Below are 25,795 nucleotides of genomic sequence, written 5' to 3' on the forward strand. Positions count from 1 at the left end.
ATTTTAGAGGAGTAAATTGAGCCTTGAGGCTTTCCTGGAGACTCAGTGGTAAAGAATCTGCTTGCCAATACAGGAGATGCAGGTTCCATCCCTGGGTCAGGAAGAGCCCCTGGAGAAGAAAAAGGCAATCTACTCCAGTATTCTTGCCTGGGAAAACCCATGGACAGAGGAGCCTGGCAGGCTATGGAGTTGCAAAAGAGTCAGACATGACTTAGCGACTGAACTAAAAAACAATTTGAGCCTTACATATATAACGTGATCTTCCTAATGTCACACAGCAAGTACGCAGATGTGGAAGCTTTGAGCCCAAGTTTGTCTTATTTGAAATCCCAGACACCTAAGCACCTTTTTCTATTGTTTCTTTGGTTTCCAGACATTGTCATTTACCTTCACTTTCCTTTCCTTTTCAAAAATATCCTTATTTTCAAACACTTAGTATAAAAGTCTTTGTGGCTTGCTCCCAATTTTATTCAGTGATAAAATAAAAAGAACATTATAAAACTTAAAAGAAAAATTCAAGGCTTTGTCTCGTGCAAATGCCTGTCAGTGTTTAAATATTGTTCTAGAAGGTGAGTTCTTTGAAAAATGTGACTTGTCAGGCTTAGGCCTGAATTCTCTTGTAATACCTGAAAATATAAAAAACAGTTGTGATAATAAAAACATAATAATGAAGCATATCTTTATGCTCACATAAAGACTTGGCAGGCACTCAGAGTGTCTGCTGTACAATATGGAGAGGCAGGTTATTTTTCAAAATTGCAACTTTACCATTTTTAGAGTTTAGCATTATTTTGCAATTCTATTTCTGATAATTTTTACAAAAACTAAAAGATAAAAGCAAAAGCATGGCTCTTCGTCAGTACTTGTTCCTGCACTTTCCTTCTGCTGAGCAAGTCAGGGGAACAGTATTATTGATAACACAGCCCCTGACCCAAGCTGGGCTTGTGCTCAGGAAGGACTGCACTAAGGAATACTGCTTTAAGATTTTTTTTTTTAACAGCCGTTAATTATTTTCAGCCTTTAGTACCATGAAATAAAGATCTTACCTCTCACAGACTGGAAAAAACAACAAAAACTGAGCAATTTAGTGATCCTTGGTTCTTTGATATCATAAGTGAGAAAAACTAGCTATTATTATTATTAAAAGCAACTATTAGTTTTGTTATTATTACTGTACTGATTATGATTATGATGATACAATTAGTAGTTACAATACTATGATTTCTAAATTTGTGAATTTCATATAATTTAGGCTATATTCAATACATTTTATAAAGAATACCGTGACTCAGAATTTCTAATAAAAATATATTTGTAAGGAGGATGTTTAAAATTGGCATTTATAGAAACATCAGTTTGTATAAAATCTAATTATATATAACTCTCATGTATTTACTAGAGCAGTTACCTCAAAGGCTGTCAGTGTTAATAGCATCTAATTAGTCTGGTATCTATTTTTGTGTTTTCATAAAACCTAAAATTGTGTTTGTTAGAAAATATCTTCAGTTTATACTCTAAAGGTATTGAGATAGATGTTCCCTTTCCACCCATCTCTAAGATAACCCTTATTAGTGAGGTTCTTCTGTAATAAATATTCACATGGCAGTTTGTGAGTGTTGAAGACAGTTATAAAGGTAGGGAAAATATAGATGTAACTCTGAGACCTGTAAGCAATAAGTACCTAGTCTGGCAAAAGCAAAGACAAATACTCCACCTTGCAATCTTGTAAAGGAATTTTCTTGATGGGGAATTATATTGCAATTTGCTTCTTCCATTCTTTACTTTTTCTTTCATCTTCTCTAAATGATGTTGTCTCCATTTGGATAGTTTGGTGTCACTGTAAGGTCCAAGGGTTGGCAGAGAACGGCTGTCATTACAGTTTTAAACTTTAACTGCAATAGCAAGAGAAAAGACCCAGAGGGAGGGAAAAATAGAAAGGGTCTGATAATGACTGTGGTATACATTGTATCTACACATGATAAGTGGGGCTGCATGCTTCAGCTAAGCAGTGCAGTCATTTTGGCAATGCATTCATATCTATCCAAGAGAGGAAAACATGCAAAAGCCCTCTTAATTTTCCTTCATTACATGTCATTGGCTCAATTAACCATTTTATGAATACATATGTAGTGAAATTCTAATCAATTTTTGCTTTCTCATTTTTGGCTTCTCTTAAGATTTATGGCTGTTAATTATTAATTTGTTTGCTCTACATAGCATTTCTCTCCCCCTTTACAGCAGCATGCTTTTTTGAATCTTCTGTGTTTGCCCATTTCAGTATTGCTTACTAACATTTAATATATTTTGCTTTTTTTTTTAATTTTGCTGACAAAGTTGCATTGATGAAAGCTGACTTGCAAGGTAGATAGCCCTGTGTGTATAAAACAAGACTGAAACCCCATAATACACAGTGGAAACCTCAAAATAACATATCTTATATTTTTGCAGTAACCATTATTTGGATATAGATTTAATTTTTTCCCTTCTTGAATGCTGTGGAAGAAATTTTCTTTTGTAGCATAGTTTGCATAAAGGCTTTCAGTCTTGAATATGTTTGTAGAGTGATTACATTTAGTGCTTTGATCATTCTTTTTAGTTCTTTGTTTTTCAGTGTTCTAGTTATGATTCTTTAGAAATAGACTAGCATTCTTTTTCTTGTATGTTAAGTGGGGGCATGTCATTTACACAGTTTTTAATTTTATGTTTGATTGCATGAAATTGTTAAAGCATGTGAACTGATACTTGCCAACATACCTATCCAAAACACCAACAGTCATAACTTTATTCATAGTTTCTGCAGGAAAACTTCTAGTAACTTGCAGGACATTTTTGCACAACTCTCTTCAGTTTTTTTTTTTTTTTTTTTTTTTGCCAATCTTTATCTCAGTTTCATGAAAGTTGTAATCTCCATCTCTCATGGTGTCTCTCCCCATTGGTCAGAAGTTAAGGAGATCCATGCATTTTTCTAAAATCCAAACAGTGAGAGAGAGTTATTGAAGATGGAATGAGATTACCTGCTACCATGATCATACTGGAAGCTATGTGCTTGCTTTTACTATTTGTTGGTTTAGTTTACTATTATAACGTATTTTATCCTATATTTGAAATTCCAGAAAACCTTCATATGACATCTTCTCTGTTCCTAATTCAGGTGTCTGAACTAGAACTTTCCAGACTAGTTTGGTCGTGTAATTTGAGGTGTTGGCAACTACTGTGTGTGACCTTGCTCATGTGTAACACATGTTTTGATTTTTTTAAAGAACCCACGTTTCTTTTGGATTGTTTTTCAGGGCCTAGCACAACCTGCCAGGAAGACTCATGTTCCAACCAAGGTGTGTGCTTGCAGCAGTGGGATGGCTTCAGCTGTGACTGTAGCATGACTTCCTTCAGTGGACCGCTCTGCAATGACCGTAAGTACCTGCATGTGTACTGATGCTTGTCTTTGCTTCCAGATACTATTTGATACCCCAGTCTCAAGCTAAGAGTCTTTATACTATTTATGAATAAGTAAATGGTTATAACCAGGAGAAGCATTTGATCCTACACAAAGGACAGTTTTAAAATACTAAAGTATTGATCAAAGATGCCATTCGCCAAAATCTGTGATAATGGTTGATTGTTTGGTCTTTGACTCTTTGTTGGAATTTTTTGAACTGCTAGTGGATACCTTGTTGAAAATAATTTTTTCCTTTGTTTTATATGACACTTCTTCCCTAATTCTTGAAAGAGCCTTCATGTCGCTTTCTATTAAATAATATTTAATTTCATAAGATTATATCTTGAGAGCTGGCATTTTAGTGAATTAACAGGTCTTGTTATTTTTCTCTCTCACTGCATCTTTTCAAGCCCACACTATCTTTTAAGTTAACAGACAGTATGTTTAAACTTTGTCCTTCAACTATTCTCCCTTATAATTTAGCCACTTGTATTTGTGTTTTTTCCCCTTCAGTCTCACAATATAAGCATGGTAAAGAAACCCAGCATTCACAATATATTATGGAATATCTGTGAAAACCTAATTTATGTGATAGCAGTCTGAATTTTGAGACCAAACTAACTGGCATATGGGATGAAGTTCTGCTTCTTAACTTTGCGATAGGTACTGCTTTACAGTACTTCATCAATATGATAAAAGGGTTTCCTACAAATCATGGCACTCTGCTCTATTGAGAAAATATATCTGACAAAGCCTTCTGTTGTAAAATAGAGTTCCATACTTATGTTGTAAATGCTACTACATTTTAGAAAAGCTCTAGGATGGGATGATGGGAGGGCAAGTGAGATGACTGAAGGTTTGGGCTTCCGAGTTAAAGCTGAGCTTGAGTGTGGATTTAAAGAAAGACTAGAGTTTGTTCATTTTGACCTTTATATATTTGAGACTGTTCATGTCAGTAGATATGTGTATATGTTGAAGATGGAGTCAAACTAAAATATGTTATTGAGCTGAGTTGTAACCTAGCAGTATAGCACAATTTCCTAGCCATTTTTACATCTCCTATCTGACAGTGAATATAGGAAGAACAAGCAACTAATAGAAAGTAAACAATGCTTGGAGGAGGCATGTAAAGATCACACCACAACAGAAGGAGCACTATTTGTTCTTCATCCTACCAGTGACCCCTTCAATTACAAGAATAACAAGAAACTTGAAGCCACAAGCATATATACTAACCATTACACACTTGCAAATACTGTGTTTCTAAAAATCAAATCACTCCTACAAACATTAAGCCACACTTGGAGTTATATAAATAGCCTTATGTAAAGACTCAATAATTACTTATATGTACCTAGAGCAAAGCAAATCAAAGAATCTATATATCCTTTTAATAAACACATGTTTGGATATAGATAGAACAGTAACTTCTTGCAGTTGCTCCTGCCCCAGAGAAAATGAAACCAGCTTACTTTCAAGGACAAACAGAAGACTGATAATTTGCTATGATTTCATTATGACAGTTTTAAAACGCTAAATATGATCCTGACATGTGTAGCTGAGTGCTTTTTTTCCTTTTTTTTTTTTTTTTGCATGGAACCATTTTGCATTTTGCCAAAGAATTTATCTGCCAAATTTTGTGCTTAGTTTCCATGTTTTGCACCATGGTTGTCTCTTGGTTGTGTCAGATTGTATATCCTCTTATATGAGTTAAGTATAAAGAATTTCATTTTCCCTGTTTATCTGCTAGTTGCTGCTGCTGTTAGTCGCTCAGCCATGTCTGACTCTTTGCAGCACCATGAACTGTAGTCTGCCAGGCTTCTCTGTCCATGGCATTTCCCAGGCAAGAATACTGAAGTGGGTTGTTGTTTCTGTCTCCAATGTATTTGCTAGACATTTCCTAAAGGAATATCAAGATCCTTCCTTAAGTATCATGCTGTCTTCAGATCATTTTTTACAGAAAATTATTTGAATGCTGCTCTTGGGTGATAGTAGTGGTGATGACAATGATAAGGCCATTTGTTATTTTCTTGTAAATAACTTGAAACTTGTAACTGTCATTCAATAAATAGGTCTCCTGATATGCCTTTTGCACAAATCAGCATTAAAATTACTTTGGAGGGCTCTCAGAATACATGCATTTTGATTAAATCATTACCTCTTTGTGGGTTTTCTGGGAATGTGAAGTAGTTTTCCTGGTTTATACATTGGTGTTTTGGTGGTGAGGCTATGTAGGTACAGATCAATATTTAAAAGCAAATCTTATTTTCATATCAATTTGTAGAAGTTGTCACTATTGTACAATAGTGACAGTTACCTTGAAGATATGCAATTAACAAGCAAAAAATGTGGTATGTCGCAGTTTCTTCACTCTTTAAACTGATCAAAATAAACCTTATCTCTATATCTTACTGCTTTTCTTTAAGGTGTACACATAAGCCAAGTGTGATTCCATTTTAACAAGCTCCTTTTCTGTATAGAGGATGACTTTTAACTTTTAAATAAAGCAAAATATGACATTTTGTTTCGTAATGAAATTTTCTTCTCCAGTTTAGATATTTATCCTTAATTTCTGTGACTGTAGCTGTCAACTACATGGAAAACAAACAAATTTAAAAAAAAGAATGGAAAATAGAAACAAAACTATTTTTTTAAGGAAAGAGAAAGAACATAGTACATTGCAAATGAGATTCCCCTACTCCAATCCCCCATAGACCTTCTAAATGTCATCTCTCTGATAAGTTTCATAGAGTTAGAATAACTAGAAAAATTTATTTATGTTAGCCTGGAGACATAATTAACAATGGGATGATGGGAATACTTTTTTCCCTTGTAAGTGTAATCTTGGAGAAATCATACTAATTAATGAAGTTGAAGGAATCTTTCAAAAAAAGTAGTACTTAGGCTAAGTGGTGCCAAAGGCTATTTTTAAAGAAAAGTGTTTGTGAAACCCTATCTTTCCTGGAAAGTTGCCATCTAAATAACCTACTCAGTTGACAAAAGTAATTGCTCTGAGGGCGTATGTGTTTGTGCGTGTGTGTAGGGTACCGCATGTAACTCCTTGATTCTTCCATATCTATACCATATTTTAGTTCCCCAATATAATTTTTCTGGCTCATTGTAGCAATATCCTGGTTGAGTTTCCCCCTTCTAATCCCTTCATTATCTAGTCCATTCTATGCCTCTTGTTCTTTCTTCCTGTTCTCCCTAGTTTAAATATCGTCAGCTCTTCCTGACTCTCCTAACAGAGAAAATGCTTTCCCCCCTTTGACCTCTATAGAACTTTGTTTATGCTATTTTATCAGCTATCACTTTCTACCTTATAGTTACTTATATTTGGTCTTATCTCCCAGGAACAGTAATTCTGTTTTTGGGCGGGAGGTGTGATCCGCCCAATGTTTTGCACCTATGTGCATGTTGCGTGTTACATGTACTGGTGGTAGTAGTAACTCACTAAATCAATGTTGACTAGATGCATGAATTTTTCATAAGGCTTTCTAGTATGTCCTCAGTGGCTGACAGTACTCTCCAAATTCATCAGTTTGGAGTTCATGAACCTCCATGGTCTGACCCTAGGTTTCATTTTTTATTCTTATCTATTACAAAAGGCCTTGTCCATATGGCATGTTAACTGCCAGTTAACCCACAGTTTTGAGCAACATTACATTTTCCCCATTTCTTCACCATTGCTTATGCTAATTTCTCCTCCTAGAGAATGTACCCATTCCACCTAAAATGCATTCCTTTCACTATATCTGCTTGAAGAAATGTAATTTCATTTTTTAATCTTTGCCTAAACTGTTTCATCTCATGAAAACTTCCAGGTCCTCTGAGCTGGGTCTGCTTTCCCTGTCCTGAAATCTTAGAGCAACTGTTTTTTGCGCTTAACACTTGTGTTTGTGAACCTTCTCTTGGATATCACTGCTTTCTGAGTGCATGCTGCATGCCAGATGTGTGTTAAGAGTTTATATTCACTGCGTTAAATCTGCATATCACCTATTCACGCTTGTGTGCGCATCCACACCATCATCAGACCACTGTGCTACAATAATCCTTTTCTGTATCTTCCCTGTGTTTCAGAATAGAATGTAACCACACTAGCTAATTTAATGTCAGATTGGGGAAGATGAATATGGCTATGATCACACGGAAAATAGCGAACATAATAACACTGTCACATTACATTAGTGTAGAAATGTTGTGTGCCAAATTACAGTTCAGCTTCAGTGGTGCCTGTTACCATGAGGGATTAATACATCATAGTGCTATTATTTTGGTGCTAGGAGGGTGTGAGCACTGCCATTAAAAGACTATTTTCAGAATTCTAAACTTTGCCAAAAGAAAATCTTTCTGATAGGAATTTGTCGTATCTATTGTATGAGAATTAGAATTGTTCATTGAAAGATAAGAAAGGAAAACATTTGACTGTGACTTGTTACCATGATATTTTAAAATATCTTCAGATTTGTTTCTCACCTTCTTTTGTTCTTTGAAAAGAAAATCTAATACCTAGCATCTGAGCATCAATATCAGAATTACTGTAAATGAATCATAACATCTATAAAAATAACTTGAATCAAAGTGACATTATTTCTCTCCCATGTAAAGCTGCCAGTAGTATTCAGCTGTGAGCTGATTTGCTACTGATGTCATTTATGGCTGAATAAAATTTAGCAATTAGCTGTGTCCACAACCAGATCCTCATTGTGAGTATGATGAATCTTATTAACCTTGAATCATTCAAGCATTTCTATAATAAATGGCAGCCCTGAACTTGTTGAAAGCAATTCATAAGTAATATTTACTGATAATGCTTTAGAAAAACTATCTAGGGCCAGACCTGTATTAGGTTAAACCATAAAGGATTAAAATATTGTTCATACTGAGTCAGAAAATACAATAAAAGACAGAACAGGAAGCAAAATGTATGATAGAGAAATGTATTATATAGTAGAAGTGCTATCTTCTGCTACTTTATATAAATTTATCTTTGTTCTTCTGGTTGGTAATAGACATCATAAAAGTAAATGCATAAAAAGAAGCATTAGTCTCTCTTCATATTGCAATTGGGTGATCAAATGACAGCTTTAAGTTGTATCTATATAAGAAAATTTAAGTGGGAAGAAAAGCCCCAAACAGTAGAGTGTAGAATATTTCTGTATTTAAATTACCCAGATTGATTCCCTATATTTTTCAGCAGCTGAATGATCCATGATTCTAAGAAGCCTTTTTGCTCTGCGTAACTGGTGCCAATTTGGCCCCAGAAGTCAAAAAAGAAGGTCTAATTGTTATTGTTGTTGTTTGGTTTGTTTCTTTGTTTTTTTTACCTTGGCTGAAAGTGAAATGAAAGTAAAAGTCGCTCAGTTGTGTCTGACTCTTTGCGACCCCATGAGTCCATGGAATTGTCCAGGCCAGAATACTAGAGTGAGTAGCCTTTCCCTTCTCTAGGGGATCTTCCTAATGCAGGGATCAAAGCCAGGTCTCCCTCATTGCAGGCGAATTATTTACCAACTGAACTATCCGGGAGGCCTGTTACCTCTGCTAGTACTCTCTAAATTTTCTGGCTTGCTTAAAAATCTGACTTTGTGGACCTTGATTTGGCCCCTACATGGATGCTCTCCATTATAGGCCTTCTATAAATGTGAAGGTGGCCTTTCATGTGGTAAAGCTGTCATGTCCCACCAGAACCCACTGGATATCCGCTCCATGGACGGAAGTTTTCACCAGTCACCTTTGTTAACTGTCCTTAAGGGTTTATGTGATTTGGGTTCTCACTCGGTGCTATTCCAGAGAATTCTGTGACCCTAGTCTTTGTCTGAATAATTTTCTTTTTGTGTGAGTGCATTTTGCTCAGGCTTCTGACTTTGCTGTTCAGTAGAGCAACACAGTGGGTGCAGAATCTAGGCTCGGGTGGGAGACTGCTTGAATCTGAGGTGCTCATTTCAAACTTAATTTCTTTGGGTTTTACTTTGGATTTTGCTTCCTTAGAATTGATGCACTAAAAACCCTTGTGAACAAACCAAAGATTTATCATGGCAAATTCTCATAAACCTGTAGATACCGAATAATTATAAACAATGAACAGTTTAATACTTGTTTACTCACCAAGAAAGTCTGTGAAGAGAGTAAAATGTTAGATAATTTTCCAACTTTATGGAATCTGATTATTGTAGGTAACTTTTGAAAGAAGTATAAGATTGAAAAGAATAAGTTGAGTCACTGGAAAAGACCCTGATGCTGGGAAAGATTGAAGGCAGGAGGAGAAGGGGACGACAGAGGACGATATGGTTGCATGATATGGTTGAATATGGTTGGATATGGATCACTGACTCAATGGACATGAGTCTGAGTAAACTCTGGGAGTTAGTGATAGACAGGGAGGCCTGGCATGCTATAGTCCATGGGTTTGCAAAGAGTCAGACACAACTGAGTGACTGAACTGAACTGAAATTGTGAAGTAGATATTTGATTAAAAAAATGAATAAAATTGTCATTGAATTTGGAAGGAAGTGGTTGGATCAGGCATAAGTTGTTTATGTAGTTTGTTCTTATGAATATATCTAAGTGCATAAGAAGAACTACAAAATATTTTTATGTGGATCACACCAACATATTTTACTGTGAATCGCATAATAAGTAGCATATGCATATTATTTATATGTTATAAACCTGTCTTTTCAGTATTCACAGGATATTATTTTCACTTTATAAGTGAGGCTATCGAGGCTTTGGTGGTTTAAATATCTTCTTTATGCTAAAATGGCTAGTAATTTTCCCAGAGAAAATTTGAATGTAAGTTTGTCTAACTTCAAGCTCATATTCTTACTTGCATCTACAATGCTCCCCAGAAAGGGATAGATTCTGAAATTCCCCAGATGCAAAATTCCCTAGAGAAGTTGGTAATGACTGATACTTAACATTGTAATTTTTTTTCCAACCTCATCAGACTCTTGATTCTTACATATAATGTTCAGCATTGTGTTGCATGAAACATGCTCTTCTCCTTAACTTTTCACTTCTGCTTCTAAAGACGAGTTAAAAAATCATAGCTGTTTAAAGCCTACTGTCATTAACTTTCAGTTCTGTTATAAAAAGATACTGATTATGAAATAGAGATGGGAATTTTCTGTGATGTTTCCGTGACAGCCTGGGTTTCTCAAAAATAATAATTTAATACTTGATAATAAAGTCAGGCGAAATACTTCCCAAGCTTATTTTCTTTGAATCAGAGTCACAATGTATATTATGGGAAAGGAGGAGCAAAAATTCAGAATTGTGCTGATCACTGCATAGGTACCAAGTGTTTGATGATGTTGATTACATCTAAGGTTTCTCTTTATGTGGTGTTAAAGTGGAAAGGAGGAAAAAAAAAAAAATGAAGTCAGAGGTTAGCAGCGTGGTCTTTCAAGGTCTTTGAATGATTCACAAGGATGACATGAGAGAATACATGAAGCCCAAACCATGAAAAGTGCTTATAGGATTAGTAGTCAAGACCAAAGCCTGCTTGTATTTGTAGGAAAGAGAAAGAAAGATTCCAAGGACGTGTGCAGAGTAGGTCATGATAAAAATAATGTTGTGCTTGCTTTAACGAATGATTTTAGTTGTTGGGAAAAAAATATTACCATGAAGAAAGTGCACCTAGTCCAGCAATCCTTTTTCCTTCCTGGAACAAAGTATTCTGTTTCTTTAATGAGATTTACTGTGGCAATTAAAATGTGTAGGGACCTTTTATGGGGAGAAATTATGGTCTGCTCTGTAGCTTGGTGCTGTTATACATTGTTACTTCTCTGGTAGCATTCTCCAGCAGCATAAAGTACAAAGGTGGTTTCTAGCTCTAGGTATTTTGGAGTATATGATTTTAATGACCCTAATGATCTAGATTCACATCTCTCAGAAAATGGCCTGTAGAGCCTGAGGCTTAATCTCCCCAGGATTTGGTAGATAGGAAGGAACAAAGGCGTTTCTTAACTTGAAATGATTTCAGAATGAAACAAGTTTCATTAAAGGATGAGTGGATGGATGTAGAAGGATGTTTAAAAAAAAAAAAGGGTCATGAACAGGGAGGAGGCTGTGTTTGACAGAGACAGTGGAAACAGTTTCCGTAGGTGTGAACATGCTTCTTATAAATGTATAACATATGACCCTTTAGGGAGAGAAACAGATGGAGTATGTAGCGGAAACTAAAGAATGCATTTTGCTGGGTTTCTTCACTCAAATGGTGCAGGATGTATTTTAATATTTGGCATCTCCTGTTGGGAACCTTTCAAGGTCTCATCTGGATTCCAGCAGCTCAGGACAACACTGACATTGGGAATAGTGCTGGCTAAAAGCACGCCTTTGAATATGATTGCAAAACTTATCCGGTCATGACTTGATGCATAAATATCCCAGCTGTGTTTCTATGTCAAATCCTTGATGATCCCTCAAATGCCCATGAAGGAGTCCAGAATGAAGGATCTGAATTCATGCAGTCATCACACCCTCAGAGTAAATCTGTGTTCTGAAACTGTGAGGTCCATCTTCCATGGCATCCATCGCACATCTGTTCTCCAAGGTCCTATTCAGGACAAGTGCTCCATCTTACTAAATTAAAAACAGAACAGTGTCAGAGAAATATCATTTCCTCTCAGCCGCAGGAGATATCACAGAAGTAATTAAACTGGAGTTTGGTGTGTCAGGCACATTCCTTTTATTGACAGTGACAATAATTCTGTAAATCAGAACTTGGAAGCCTTTTTTCAGTGTTGTTGAAGTGCGAAAGATGAAAACCTAAGGTTCTTAAAATTAAATCCCATGAAACTAAAATTGATCTATGGAGTACAGTATGAGAGGCTGCTATCTGAGTTGTGAAAGCAGTCTCGCTTCCGGAAGTCAGTGCCTGCAAGGTATGTGATTATGATGATGATTACATATATTTTAACGCTGAGTCCTTGAAAGCTGTATTGATGTAACAGCAAATGGAGTAGGGCTTCAGTGCAATGTATTGTTTATGGTTTTAAGGTCACTGGGAAAATGCTGTCTCCATAACTCCAACATCTCCTTTTCTGATGTTTTGTTGACATTCACTTCCCTAGCATTCTTGTAGTCTTTCACTCAACATTTAAGGTTCTCCATAGTCTGGAGAAGGCAATGGCACCCCACTCCAGTACTCTTGCCTGGAAAATCCCATGGACGGAGGAGCCTGGTAGGCTGCAGTCCACGGGGTCACTAAGAGTCGGACACGACTGAGCAACTTCACTTTCATGCATTGGAGAAGGAAATGGCAGCCCACTCCAGTGTTCTTGCCTGGAGAATCCCAGGGACGGGGGAGCCTGGTGGTCTGCCATCTATGGGGTCGCACAGAGTCGGACACGACTAAAGCGACTTAGCAGCAGCATAGTCTTGCTCAACAAACACAACGGTACATGGTGCCTCATACGCTCAGAAGCCAACTCTTTGATACCAACATGTATAGACACACGGTGTAGTCACTGAATGTTCTCTATGTTTTCACCTTTGCTGAGCGAGTCCTCCTCAGATTGCCCGCCTCCTCACCAGCTTCCACTCTGCCTAAGAAAATCCAGCCCATCAAGGTGAGCCAGCACAGATCAAGTTCATCCAGAGTAGGACAGTCTTCACTTAGCAGGATTTATCAGCTTTTGAGTCTCTAGTTACTGTCTGCTAGGTATCTTTTTATGTATCTATGCCTTTATTTCCCAGCTCTAGTTCTGATTCCATTCTTCTCTTTCTGGTACTATTTCTCACAGTAAATGTTCTGAAATACTTGAAGCTTGGTTTCTTGAGGCCTCCATTAGTTGCCTGATTTTTTTAAAGACTATTTTCTTAGAGACATTTTAGGTTCACAGCAAAGTAAGAGAAAAGTACAGAGATTTCCTGTGTGCCCCCATCCCCACACAGGTATCACCTCCCCCATTACCAACAGCCCTCACCAGAGGGGTACACTGATTACAATTAATGGACCTAGACACATCATAATCACCCAAAGTCTGTAATTTACAAGTTAACTGATGTGTGTGCCCATCCCTAAAGTTCTTTAAAAATACATAGGTACACATATCATATAATATCTGGCCGGGGTAAATACATTTTTCATTATCTTTATTCCTAATAGTAGAGACCATATGGAATTAGAGTCTTCAGTTCAGTTCAGTCGCTCAGTCATGTCTGACTCTTTGCGACCCCATGAAACGCAGCACGCCAGGCCTCCCTGTCCATCACCAACTCCCAGAGTTCACTCAGACTCACGTCCATCGAGTCATTAATGCCATCCAGCCATCTCATCATCAGTCGTCCCTTTCTCCTCCTGCCCCCAATCCCTCCCAGCATCAGAGTCTTTTCCAATGAGTCAACTCTTCACATGAGGTGGCCAAAGTACTGGAGTTTCAGCTTCAGCATCATTCCTTCCAAAGAAATCCCAGGGCTGATCTCCTTCAGAATGGACTGGTTAGATCTCCTTGCAGTCCAAGGGACTCTCAAGAGTCTTCTCCAATACCACAGTTCAAACGCATCAGTTCTTCAGCTCTCAGCCTTCTTCACAGTCCAACTCTCACATCCATTCATGACCACTGGAAAAACCATACATAGCCTTGACTAGACGGACCTTAGTTGGCAAAGTAATATCTCTACTTTTGAATATGCTATCTATGTTGGTCTTTTCTTCCAAGGAGTAAGCGTCTTTTAATTTCATGGCTGCAGTCACCATCTGCAGTGATTTTGGAGCCCCCAAAAATAAAGTCTGCCACTGTTTCCACTGTTTCCCATCTATTTCCCATGAAGTGATGGGACCGGATGCCTTACATAGCCAGAAAGAAAGTGCTTTGAGTAAAGATGTGTCTGTCTGTCTGTGTGTCTGTCTAGGGGGATGTGGGTAAATGTGTGTGTGTGTGTGTTTGTGTGTATGCGTGTGTGTGTGTACACATACCATGGAAGATGGATTTAAAAGCATCACTTTCTATTTTCTTCAAATTTTGCTGATGTCCTGATTGGTGTATTGTCACATTAAATCTAACAAATTTTGAGACCTTTAGTTGTTTCAAGAATTTTTTGTTCAGTTTTCTTTTTTCTCACTAATTAGCTGATACCTGCAGAAATAATCACATCATTATGAAATGCTACATTGCAGATTTGATCTTTTCTAGCTCAGCTTTACGATTTTGCAATATTGGAGTGTTTTCCCAGAAATAACATAAGCTCTCTGTGAGGAAAATGATACTATTTTTCCTATAATAACATATCACTCATGTGCCCTGATTTAGTGAGTCCACCAGTGTCCTTGAAGAATTCTCTAAATGTTGCTTTTGCAACAGTTCTGGAAGAGTCCAGTCCCCATGTGATATTATATAGATGGGATTCAAAATGTTCTTGTTTTTTTTAATTTTCATATTAAATATGATGAAGATAGCATTTGTGTGATACAACTATACCAGGCACAAAAGAATAACTTGGCCTTCTTGCTCTGGTTCAGTATTTTAGGAGAATTTACCTAATATCAGCTTAATAGGATGATCAACATTTTCTACCTCCCAGTCTTTGTAAACCACACAAGTCCATAGTGACAGCCCCAGAAACAGAACTTGCTTAGTTGTTAGAGAGGTGGAGAAAGGGTATAAAAAAATAAATTCCAAGAATACTAGAATGTGTCTACCTAAATAAAAAAGAAAGTTGTAAAATGAGCAGCCTGGACTAAATTAGTGGTTCCCAAAATGTGTTTCTTGGACCAACATTGTCAACACAACCTGTGAATTTGTTAGAAATAAATATTCCTACATTCCAGATCTCCTGAATTAGAAACTGTGGGATGGAGCTATATGAAATCTGTATCATAAGAGCCTCCAGGTAATTCTGATACACCCAAAATCTGAGAACTGCTAGACCAGATGATCTATAAACTCATCTTGTTGGTTCTGTGCTTTCCATATAACAAAAACTTTAACGGAATGAAGGAAGTTTGCCTGAAGAATTTTCATAAGTAAAGCGTCATGACTAGATTTAAGAGGTGATTTCAATACCATCTTAGATATTTCTTGCATGGTAATTTGAAAAAAATAACAAATTTTCATTTTTATTATTAACGTCTTCATTGGGCTGGCCATCTTAAAAAACGTTTGAAAAGTTCCCATTCACACTATCATGCTATGAAAAATCAAGTTCAAGTCAAAATTCTCCTTTCAATATGAGAAAAATGACTAAATCCAAGTGCATATCCTTCTATTAATGGTCTTTGTGGTTTTTCAGAGTAATACTCTGATAATTTATTTGGGCTAGAACCTATAAAATTATTCTTATGTGCATATATATTTTAGCCTAAAAGAAAGTTGAGTCAAGAAAACCATTGTCAAATATGCCATTCATATAAGATAGTATGTTCTTCACATGACATCCTTTTTCATTGCCTGAAATGTTCCACATCTTTACCTATCTTTTCCATTTGCTCGTAAATATGATCCCGATTCAGTACCCCAGATACGACTGCCCTTCTCATTAACAAAGATCTCATATCTAGTAAGATCTACATTTTTCTTTTTTATCTTTACTCACAAAGAATGATTTGTGTGTAGGCCATTCCATCAAGATTCCAATATATGAGCTTGAACAAGTCCCTTGAATTTGTGGGCCTCAATTTCCCCATTATAAAATAAGAGATTAGGTTTGCCTGGTCTTTAAGGTCCCTAGAGCTCCAAGAGTTTGTGATTCATTATCACTATATTCTTTCTCTTCTTTTCCAAACCCTGAGAGCTATTTTTACTCATGTTTAAGGCTCTTCTAGGATGCAGCCTACAGCTCAGTCACACAACACTAATCTTAAGCTATATTTTAGCCAAAGACCTTTCCTGCCAAATCCTATAAAAAAGAACTTGGGGAAAGAAATCTGATTAATGGGATGTCTTCCTCTTTGAAAAAGGAAACTTTGAATTAATCCTGAAACACAAGACAAAGGCATCTGCTATTTGTTTCTTTCATGTTTGTATAGCTATTTATTTATAAATTCTTTTAGATATCTATTTATATCAACTTTGTTTTAAATTGAAAATGTCTACTGATTCAGAGTCATGCCTATGTACTTGCTTAGCTAAACACTAAATGTAATTACTTATCGTACTTCAGTTGCTTTTAGTGGTTAAAAAAACCCAAGTGATTAGGGATATATAATTGTTAATATGATCAGAATACAGCAACTTATTGAACATTTACTATGTACTGGGTTTTTATATTAAAATTTTTATTCTCCTACCATTCTCTCTTAATAAGAATTATGACAGCTATTTTACAAAAGTTTTATCTAACGTAAAGTTGTATTCTCCTTATTAACATTCACATATTAATAAGATCAAGAATCTTGTCTCACTCAAATTTCCATGGTCTGCATCCATAGATGGCATCATGTAGTCTCTTAATATTAAATAAAGTAGTTAAATTGAGATTCACATGCTTTCTTTATTTTAGTTTTAAATATTTTAGAACACATGCAAAATGAATTCATATAAACAAATTTTCACAATATAGGTAGTTTTAAATATGAAGAAGAATTGATACAGAGCAAGTTTAGTCTTATTTTCTCGTTTAAGTCACTCATCTTCAGGCAAAAATCCTATACTAATATATATTAATACATGTGAACAGCATGCCTAATGAGATTTTATGAAGTCCACAGCTTTAAAGAGAAAAGCTTTGTATACCTTCAGTGAATGAACAGACTTTAAAAAATGATGCTTATGAAATATTGTAGAATACAGAACATTCTGAATAATACAGGAAGTTACGTTTTCTCTATTTAAGTTAAATGTTAAAAACATTTGTTAAAAACATTTATGAAATGATAAGCATGTGATTTTTCCTAGTTTTTAATAGTAGGTTGCTGGTCTTGAGTTTTAGTGTGTAAGGAGAAAAGAGATCATCTTCAACAGTGGAGATGACCTTTCATGGAGTTGCCTCTTCTGCCTGCATTTCCTATATTTCTGAAAAGATAATTTCTTTTTACTGAAAACTGCTATGATTTAATTTTAGTGAATTCTGTTCCTCCAGCTGATATATGTGCTGGGTAGGAGACTTTAATACCTCTGCTCTGGCCTGAAACACTGCCAGTGGGAAATAAGAAACATTGTGAAAGCATCCTTCCACCTTCCAAGGGTCACTTGTACAAAAACAAAGGGCCTTGGGCTTAAGACTGACTCTCCTATAGATTAGGAACATATTTGCCTGGTAAGCTGTCTAAATCTTAGACTATTACTAATTGTGCACCTGCTATGTACAAAACCCTGAGATATATGGAAAGTGAAATGATTGGATCCTTGTCCTCAAATGAGTTTTCAGCTTGGAAGAATGATTCCCAAGACCTAGGGCAGTAGGGAATATTGTATGTTTTGTTTCATGACCTGTGACAAGTGCTTACGATAATGCTCGAGGCTTAATACCTACTCAAAAACTATTTACACAATGAATAAAACACATTGTTGATAAGATAACTAGTAATTTACATACTTACTGTATGGTGTAAACAGTTGGCGTTTGTGAGCTCAGAGGAGAGAGCAAGCACAGTAATGCAGTAGGCCAAGTGAGGTGGATCTCAATCAGTTAAGAGAGAAGCAGGGAGGGCATTCCATACAAGGGACATGATATGAGCAAAGGAGAATCTACAGATAAAATATTCACAGAGCCAAACACATCTTTGGAGCATTTTCTGTAGCATCAAGTACACTATTAAACTATGTGTAATATAGAAATGAACAAAAGGAGGCTGTGGAAAGATCACAGACTTTGGAGACGACCCAGAATTGCATTCTGTCTGCCATCATCAGGTTGATTAATGTATCTGAGACTTGGCTTCTTCATCTGTAAAATGAGAACATGATAACACACACTGCAGGGTTGTTTTGAGAACTGCAGGTAATGTAGAGTAAGATACTTACTGTACTCTAAACTGGTCACTGTTGGTATCTATTGCAGTGCTCCCCTTACCTTTGTTTTCATGGAGCTCATAGACAAGAGGAAATGACTGGTATGTGTACAGATTATTACAATTTAAGCAGTGCTTTAATAGTCTGTTCCTTTTGGACCCCTGTAGTGCAAATGTTGGTGTGTTTCATGTTGTCCCAGAGTTTCTCTTAAACTGTCTTCATTGTTTCTGATTCTTTTTTATTCATTTTGTTCCATGGCAGTGATTTCTACCAACCTGTCCTCCAGCATACTTATTCATTCTTCTGAATCATTTATTCTGATATTGATTCTTTCTAGTGTATTTTCATTTCAATTATTGTATTATCTTTGTTTGTTTGTTCTTTAAATCTTCTAACTCTTTGTTAAACATGTCTTATATCTTCTCAGTCTTTGCCTCAATTCTTTTTCCAAGATCTTGGATTATCTTTAGTGTTATTATTCTGATTTATTTTTCAGATAGATTGCCTGTCTCCATTTCACTTAGTTCTTCTGAGGTTTTATCTTGTTCCTTCTGGAACAAGAAGGAATATATCTGGAATATATTTCTCTGCTGTCTCATTTTGTCTAACTTTCTGTGTTTGTGGGCTCCATTCTGCAGGCTGCAGGATTGTGGTTCCTCTTGCTTCTGGTGTGTAACCCTGGGTTGTAGGGTTGGTTCAGGGTCTTATGTAGGTTTTTTGGTGGGAGGGGCCGGTACCTGCCTGCCCACTGGTGGTTGGAACTGGATCTTGTCCCTCTGGTGGGCAGGGCCACGTCAAAGGGCATGTCCAGAGGTAGCTTTTGGCTCAAGACAACTTTAGGCAGCCTATCTGTCGATGGGTGGGGCTGTGTTCCCACCCTATTGGTTGTTGGCCTAAGGTGCCCCAGAACTTTGGCCTGTAGGCTGTTGGATGGGGCCAGATCTCAGGGCCAAAATGGTGACCTCCAGGAGGGTTCACACTGAGGAATATTCCTTGGGGACTCTACCACCAGTGTCCTTGCCCCAACAATGGGCCACAGACAACCCCTGCCTCCCCAGGAGACTCTCTAAGACCTTTAGGTAGGTCTGGCCCAGGCTTCTGTGGAGTTACGGCTTTGCCTTGGGTGCACCTTCCAACAATGGAATCTTTGTTTCCCCTGTCCTAGGAGCTCCTACACTCAGGCCCTGCTGGCCATCAAAACCAAATGCTCTGGGAAGTCCTCCTCCTAATACCAGACTCCCACACAGGGGAGCCTGACATGGCGCTCAGCACTCTCATTCCCACAGGAAAACCTCTGCAATATAATTATTTTTGTTTGTGGGTCCCCCACCCAGTTGGTATGGGTTTTGATTATATAATGAAAACACCCCTTCTGCCGTCTTGTTATGGCATCTTCTTTGTCTTTGGATGTAGATTTTTTTAAAAAATATATTTCAGTCTTGTCGGTGGTTGTCCAGCAGTTAGTTATGATTTTGATGTTTTTGTGAGAAGAGGTGAGCTCAAGTTCTACTTTTCCATCTTGTCTCCCTTCAATATTCTCCTGTTCAAAATGTGGTCTGAAGACCAGAAGCACCTACAAGCTCATTAGAGATACAGACTCACAGACCTCCCCTCCCCCGACACACCTACTGAATCAGAATCTGCATTTAACAAGATCCCGGGTGATTCATGTGAACATTAAAGTGTGAGACGCATTGCTCTAATAGAGGTATGTAACTGGGGCAGAGCAAGGAGTGACTAAGTACACTTAAGGAACTGAGAATTCTCATAGAAAATGAAATCTAGAGAAATCCAGACAGAAATATTACATGTGTGTGGAGTAACTTGTTTAGTAAATCAGAATTCCTAATTTGAAAAATTTGGTATAGATTCACCTTCTTGACACCACTATTTTTACATCACATTGACTCGGTAATCACCAGTGGTTTAGTAGGCGAAATGCATGCCAAGGCAACAGTTTGATTCAAGTGAGGCTGGCTAATCCTTACTTCCTGCTCCAGTGCATTAGAAGGAATAAGCACTAAAATCTAGGATTTACTGTGAACCTGCCTGTAAGAGGTCTGAATCCACAAGCCCCCTCCTAAGAAACTCAGAGTGCAGATGTTTCATTGGATGGTCTAGTTTAATCACAAAGGTCTTGGCAGACACTACTTCTTTCTGGGCCAGTAAATGGGATAATATAAGAGTTAGTCATTTGGTAGTTAGGAAAAAATAAATACTCAGCTTTCCCTAGGCTGTCCCTGAAGGCCCCTCTGGTTTAACACTCATTTTGTTTTTGAATGTTAGAATTGCTTCTATTTTGTGTGGAACAACGTGGTTCTGTTCATTTAGTTGGCAGGTGGCTCCAAACCTGTAATTATGATTTTGATTGTCGGCTGCCAAAGCACAAAAGAAAACTGTAGTAATCCACCCTTGTGGTCTTTAGTGAATTGCTGCATATGCTCTTTGATATATCACTGCACATAAATCTCACAGTAGCAATAAAACTATTAGGGTAGTAAAAGATATGCATTTTAATTTTCATAAGAAATGTCATGAAATTCAATTAACTACACTTTCCCAAATTGCAGTTCACTCTGGTAAGCCCTGGGTTTCCTAATCTGAAATTGTGTGTTCCTTTCACTTTTCCTAGTGACCTCCATTAATGCTTTAATCATGACACCTACTCGACATCTTACAATATTATCATCTCTGGGGTCCCTTTGTCTCCTTATATTTCTGTAAAATTTCTCCTGCCTTTCTACTTACAGTTTTGTAGAGGCACTTCCAATACAGCTTTTTTTTTTTTCCTACTGCCTTAATGGGAGAATGAATTGCATAAGTAATCCATACAAATTTGAGCCTTATAATTGCACAGAATGGAGGAGGATGTTCTTTGGTGCTATATCCAGAGGAAAAAAACAATGAGGTTTTATTTATTAGACTACAAAAGACTCTGGCCAACTGCTGCTTTGCTAATCTGTAAAAGTGAACATTCCTCCAGTATTTTTAGATAGTTCACCTTCTTCTCAAAAGTAGTTTAATAGCACAGACTTGAGAAAGGTCTCCTGGTGTTCAGATTTTATTACTTTCACTGACTAAAGTGCAGTACATTTCCTAGTATAATTACACCCTGGTTGTCACAATAAATGAATGCAGTATATTTTACGATACACTTTACTTGCTTGTTATCATGTTTGTGCACACATCTCTCAGATTTAATAACCCATGGGGGGCTTCTACCAGCATTGGTGAGTGGAAATTAGTGAAGTTCTCTTTCATTTGTGTTTGTGGTGGGGTGCTTATTTCAGTTGTACACATGATAGAGAATAGATTCTTTAAGACTTTTTAAAGTATCTATAACTTTGATGCTTTTGAACTGTGGTGTTAGAGAAGACTCTTGAGAGTCTCTTGGACTGCAAGGAGATCCAACCAGTCCATTCTAAAGGAGATCAGCCCTGGGTGTTCTTTGGAAGGACTGATGCTAAAGCTGAAACTCCAATACTTTGGCCACCTCATGCGAAGAGTTGACTCATTGGAAAAGACCCTGGTGCTGGGAGGGATTGTGGGCAGGAGGAGAAGGGGATGACAGAGGATGAGATGGCTGGATGGCATCACCGACTCGATGGACATGAGTTTGGGTGAACTCCGGGAGTTGGTGATGGACAGGGAGGCCTGGTGTGCTGCAATTCATGGGGTCGCAAAGAGTCAGACATGACTGAGTGACTGAACTGAACTTTGTAATATTCTCTGCTCACTGTGTCTGTTTTCTAAGTTTCACTACTAATCTCGCAGCACCCACAAAAGTGAATATTAGGTAAATGCATTTTTAATGGAGACCAACTAATGTTCCTGATTATTTTACAGAACAAAAGCAAAGAAAATCCTGAATGTCAATACAACTCTTTTTTGAGATTTAGATTTATATTTGAGTTCGGGTTGACCTTTCACGAGACAGAGTTTCATTCTACGTTTGTGCTAGGATCAGAAAAAATACCAAAATGTCCATTTGGTTTAAATAAACTGAAGTCAGAATATGAGAATTCAACCCCGTTAGCATGGATATTTGAAAGATTGTCTATGCTGCTTGTTGCAGAACAATTACCGATCTTATCATGGAAATTTAAAATGTAGCCTAAAAGTAATGAGATCTTTTTTCTTTAAGGAGAGGATGAAGACATTGTATGCCCTGAATCATGTAGTATTGTATTAACTTTTATAAATGTGCAGGGCATTTTTTCTCAAATTAGACAAGGTACAGTCATGTAGGCTTGGCCATAAAATAAGTAATTCGGTTCCAGCTTTTGGGTAAGTTTAAAACATTTTTGTCTACTTATAAAGACAGCACATACTTGTAGAACCATTGAAAATATAGAATCCCTTTGCTAGTCGCCTGAAACTATCACAATGTTGTTAATCAACTATACCCCAACATATAATAAAAAGTTTTTAAAAATAGAACAAATAAAAGGCAAAGCAATATCACCTGTATTTCTACAATTAGGCTCCTCTTTTAAGGGAAGCTTTCAATTCAGCACTCAGGAAGTATTTACTAAATGTTTTCAATGGGCTTAACATTGTGCTAACCAACAAAAAATAAAAACAAAAGGAAAGAAAGAAGTTAACTTTCCTCTGTGGCTGTAAGGCAAAAATGTGACATCACAATGACCAAATAGCATTGGGATAGCAGCTACTATGTGGTACTGCACAGTTTCTATGTTATAGATTCTGGGAGGCACCATTCACCTTATAGTCATTGATCACTTAATATTTGAACCATCATTTTGATAGATAGTTCAGCAGCTATATGTATTGATAAAGTTGCACCTTTGTTTTCTTTTTTTCAATTCATGTCAAGTTACCATACATGCTGCATTAAGGAATGCAGGATGGTGTATAATCAAGACCAACATGATCTGATACAGTATAAATCCCAGAGGTCTTACAAATGAGGAAAAACTTAAACTAGACCTTGAAATTTATCTAAGATTTCCTTACATCAATTTAAAAGAAATAGGAAGTTGAGGTTTTCATTGCTGGCTTCCTGGGTCTGTCTTTGGGGAACCAGCTAGGAGGAGTAGTGGGCAAAGAATAAAGGCTTTTCCTACGTTGGTGTGGCCTTCTCTTGAAGAAATCTCCTCTTGCCAGTCTCATGATAGAAGAATTGCCACAGTTATCCTCACCCTGTTTAAGCCCGTTTTCCCTGACACCTTTGGCTTCTTTGGTTTGAAAGTCCTTTCATATGTCATTGCTTAGAGTTGAGTTATCCTCATCCACCTACACTGAAGTGATTCTCTCCCATTCTTTATAAAGATAAGTGAATAGGCCTCATGGTTCTTCCCCTCAGGAAGCCTAATTTCTAATTAGAGTATCACACACTGAACAACCCACCCCCTGATTGTGAAAACTGAGCTTGAAAAAATGCTGGGAAAGAGAATGATTTGTACAGTGAGATAGTAACAAAGGTAGGTCTCAGATATCTGAGAGTTTAGAATTTTGCTTCCTTGCCTTTTGAGGGTGGATACAGCCTCCTTATAATCGTCTTCCTTTCACTGTGTTCATTCATCCCTTCTGTGCTTCAAGAGGGAAAAGGACAGAAGCTCTTAGTACATTTTTAGGTGTATGCACAGAGACATTCACTGGCTTTCTCAAGTTGAAAAATGTTATACCTTTGCAGCTGCCCCCTTGCAACTATTGCCTGATTTTGAGCCAAAATTATGAGATTTATTTTCCTTGGAAATACTCTTTATATCCCCTGATATAGTAGGTTGTTTTGATTATTTGAAGCATTGAGAGTCACCCAGAAGAATTTTTTTTTCCCTAGTGCAATATATGAATAAATCCTCCTACAGAAACTAAAAGGAAGAGAACGTGGTGGGATAAATAGTAGTTGATATCCACAAAGAACTGTGTTTCTTAGTGGCAGAAGGAACAAGTTATGGGTACAGTGTATCCTGCTATGCCAACTATTTTGTTGGTAAATTTAATGGAGTCTAGGGTGAGGCAAGGGAACCATTCACTTGGGTGTAAAACTTAAGGGGGCACTAAACACTCAGTAATTAGTACAATATTTGACCAAAAAATGCAAAAATATGTGATGAACAATATCAGAATTTTGAATCAAGAAAGTATCAGTTTACTGAATTTTGCTTTTGTCTCAGGCCCCAGTATTGCTGAACACACCACTGTTATAGATCCTGTCTTTTAAAAAATTTTTGATGTTTTTCATCATAAAAAAATTTGATGTTTAGTTTTGACTTTTAAATACTGCCTTGTCATTGAGGTTGTGGTTCCCCCTAATGTTGCTCTCCTGAGGCAAGTGCTTCACTCCAATCCTGGCACACATCCACTTTAAAACAAAGGCCAATGGGCAGGCACATAATTAGAGCAGAGACAGAGCTGCAACTTGAACTTGACTCTGTTCATTATTAATTCGTAAGTCTCAGGACTTCTTCTGCAGGGCTGTAAATCAAAAACAAATAAATAATACTGAGTATACAACATCATTATGGGTGCTGTGGGTGCTATAATTTGTTGAAGAGACCCAGCTTCTAACAGGCTAATAACAACTGAGGAGTTAATTGCATCCCCTTGCATTTTGGAAAATTAAAGTCAAGCAACTCTGTCCCACACTGTTTTCTATGAGAGCTCATTATTTTTATGTATATTTGTGTTTCATGTGACAGAAAATGGCTACCCCAAGGCAAAAATTAAATGTCGTTTACTACACTCTTAAGTTGGCTAAGACCAAAGATTTTGGTCAGAGAAGAAAGGAAAGATTTATTGCCCATCTTTTATTGGGTTGTCACCGAATAGAAATTTATAAACACACTTAAAATCACAAAAGCAGTGGAGGAGGAGGAGATGGAAAATTCTTGATGAACATGTTGTGGGTGGTGGTGTAGTTTTCTCCTCAAAGGCAATCCCTCCATAATACCAAACATTCAATTGATTTTTGTGTTTAATTCTATATTTTATATACCAGACAGATTTTGTAATTCAGCACTCAAATAATAAAATTATTTTAAAATTTCTACATAACAAACTTAAGAAATTGAAAACATCCTATGGATAACTGAGGGCAAATTTTAGAAAGAGTATATTGAAAACCTAGAGGATTTTACAAATTTAGTCTGTGAACACAAAATAAGCCTATAATGTAGCTATTTTGACAGTCAAGTAGTTGAAGTTTTGAAGATTATATATAAATTCTATAATAAAACAATGAATGGCATCAATTAAATGTTTATCTTTCTAAATGATCTAGATCAGTCTTCCTCTACAGGAAAAGAAAAGTTGAGGTTCAGAGATTTTCAATGTGTTTAACCCAAGATCACATATTAATTTAGAGGCATATCTCAAATTAGGGCCCCCAGAATCCTAATTCTTAGACCAGTTTCCTTTCCACTCGGTAATGCAACATCATTTAGTCACCAAACAATGTTCCACCACTTGAGGTAACAAACAAGCTATAAAACAATGACTC

The 25,795-nt window shown here is 36.9% G+C and overlaps 1 protein-coding gene across 28 annotated transcripts in view; it reads left to right on the forward strand.

Annotated features, from left to right (window-relative positions):
* NRXN1 (neurexin 1) overlaps nucleotides 1–25,795 on the forward strand; it is a 1,208,609-nt gene that overhangs the window by 627,315 nt on the left and 555,499 nt on the right. For 20 of the 28 annotated variants that reach the window (XM_060413879.1, XM_060413881.1, XM_060413889.1 and 17 more), the window contains one exon: nucleotides 3,291–3,410. In XM_060413879.1, coding sequence (XP_060269862.1) covers nucleotides 3,291–3,410 — 120 coding nt within the window. Of the gene's footprint in view, nucleotides 1–2,334; nucleotides 2,362–3,290; nucleotides 3,411–25,795 lie in introns of all 28 variants that reach the window. The other 8 variants (XM_042246177.2, XM_060413877.1, XM_060413886.1 and 5 more) reach the window with 1 other exon arrangement.

This window comes from Ovis aries, chromosome 3 (assembly GCF_016772045.2).
Source record: "Ovis aries strain OAR_USU_Benz2616 breed Rambouillet chromosome 3, ARS-UI_Ramb_v3.0, whole genome shotgun sequence".
Taxonomy (NCBI): domain Eukaryota; kingdom Metazoa; phylum Chordata; class Mammalia; order Artiodactyla; family Bovidae; genus Ovis; species Ovis aries.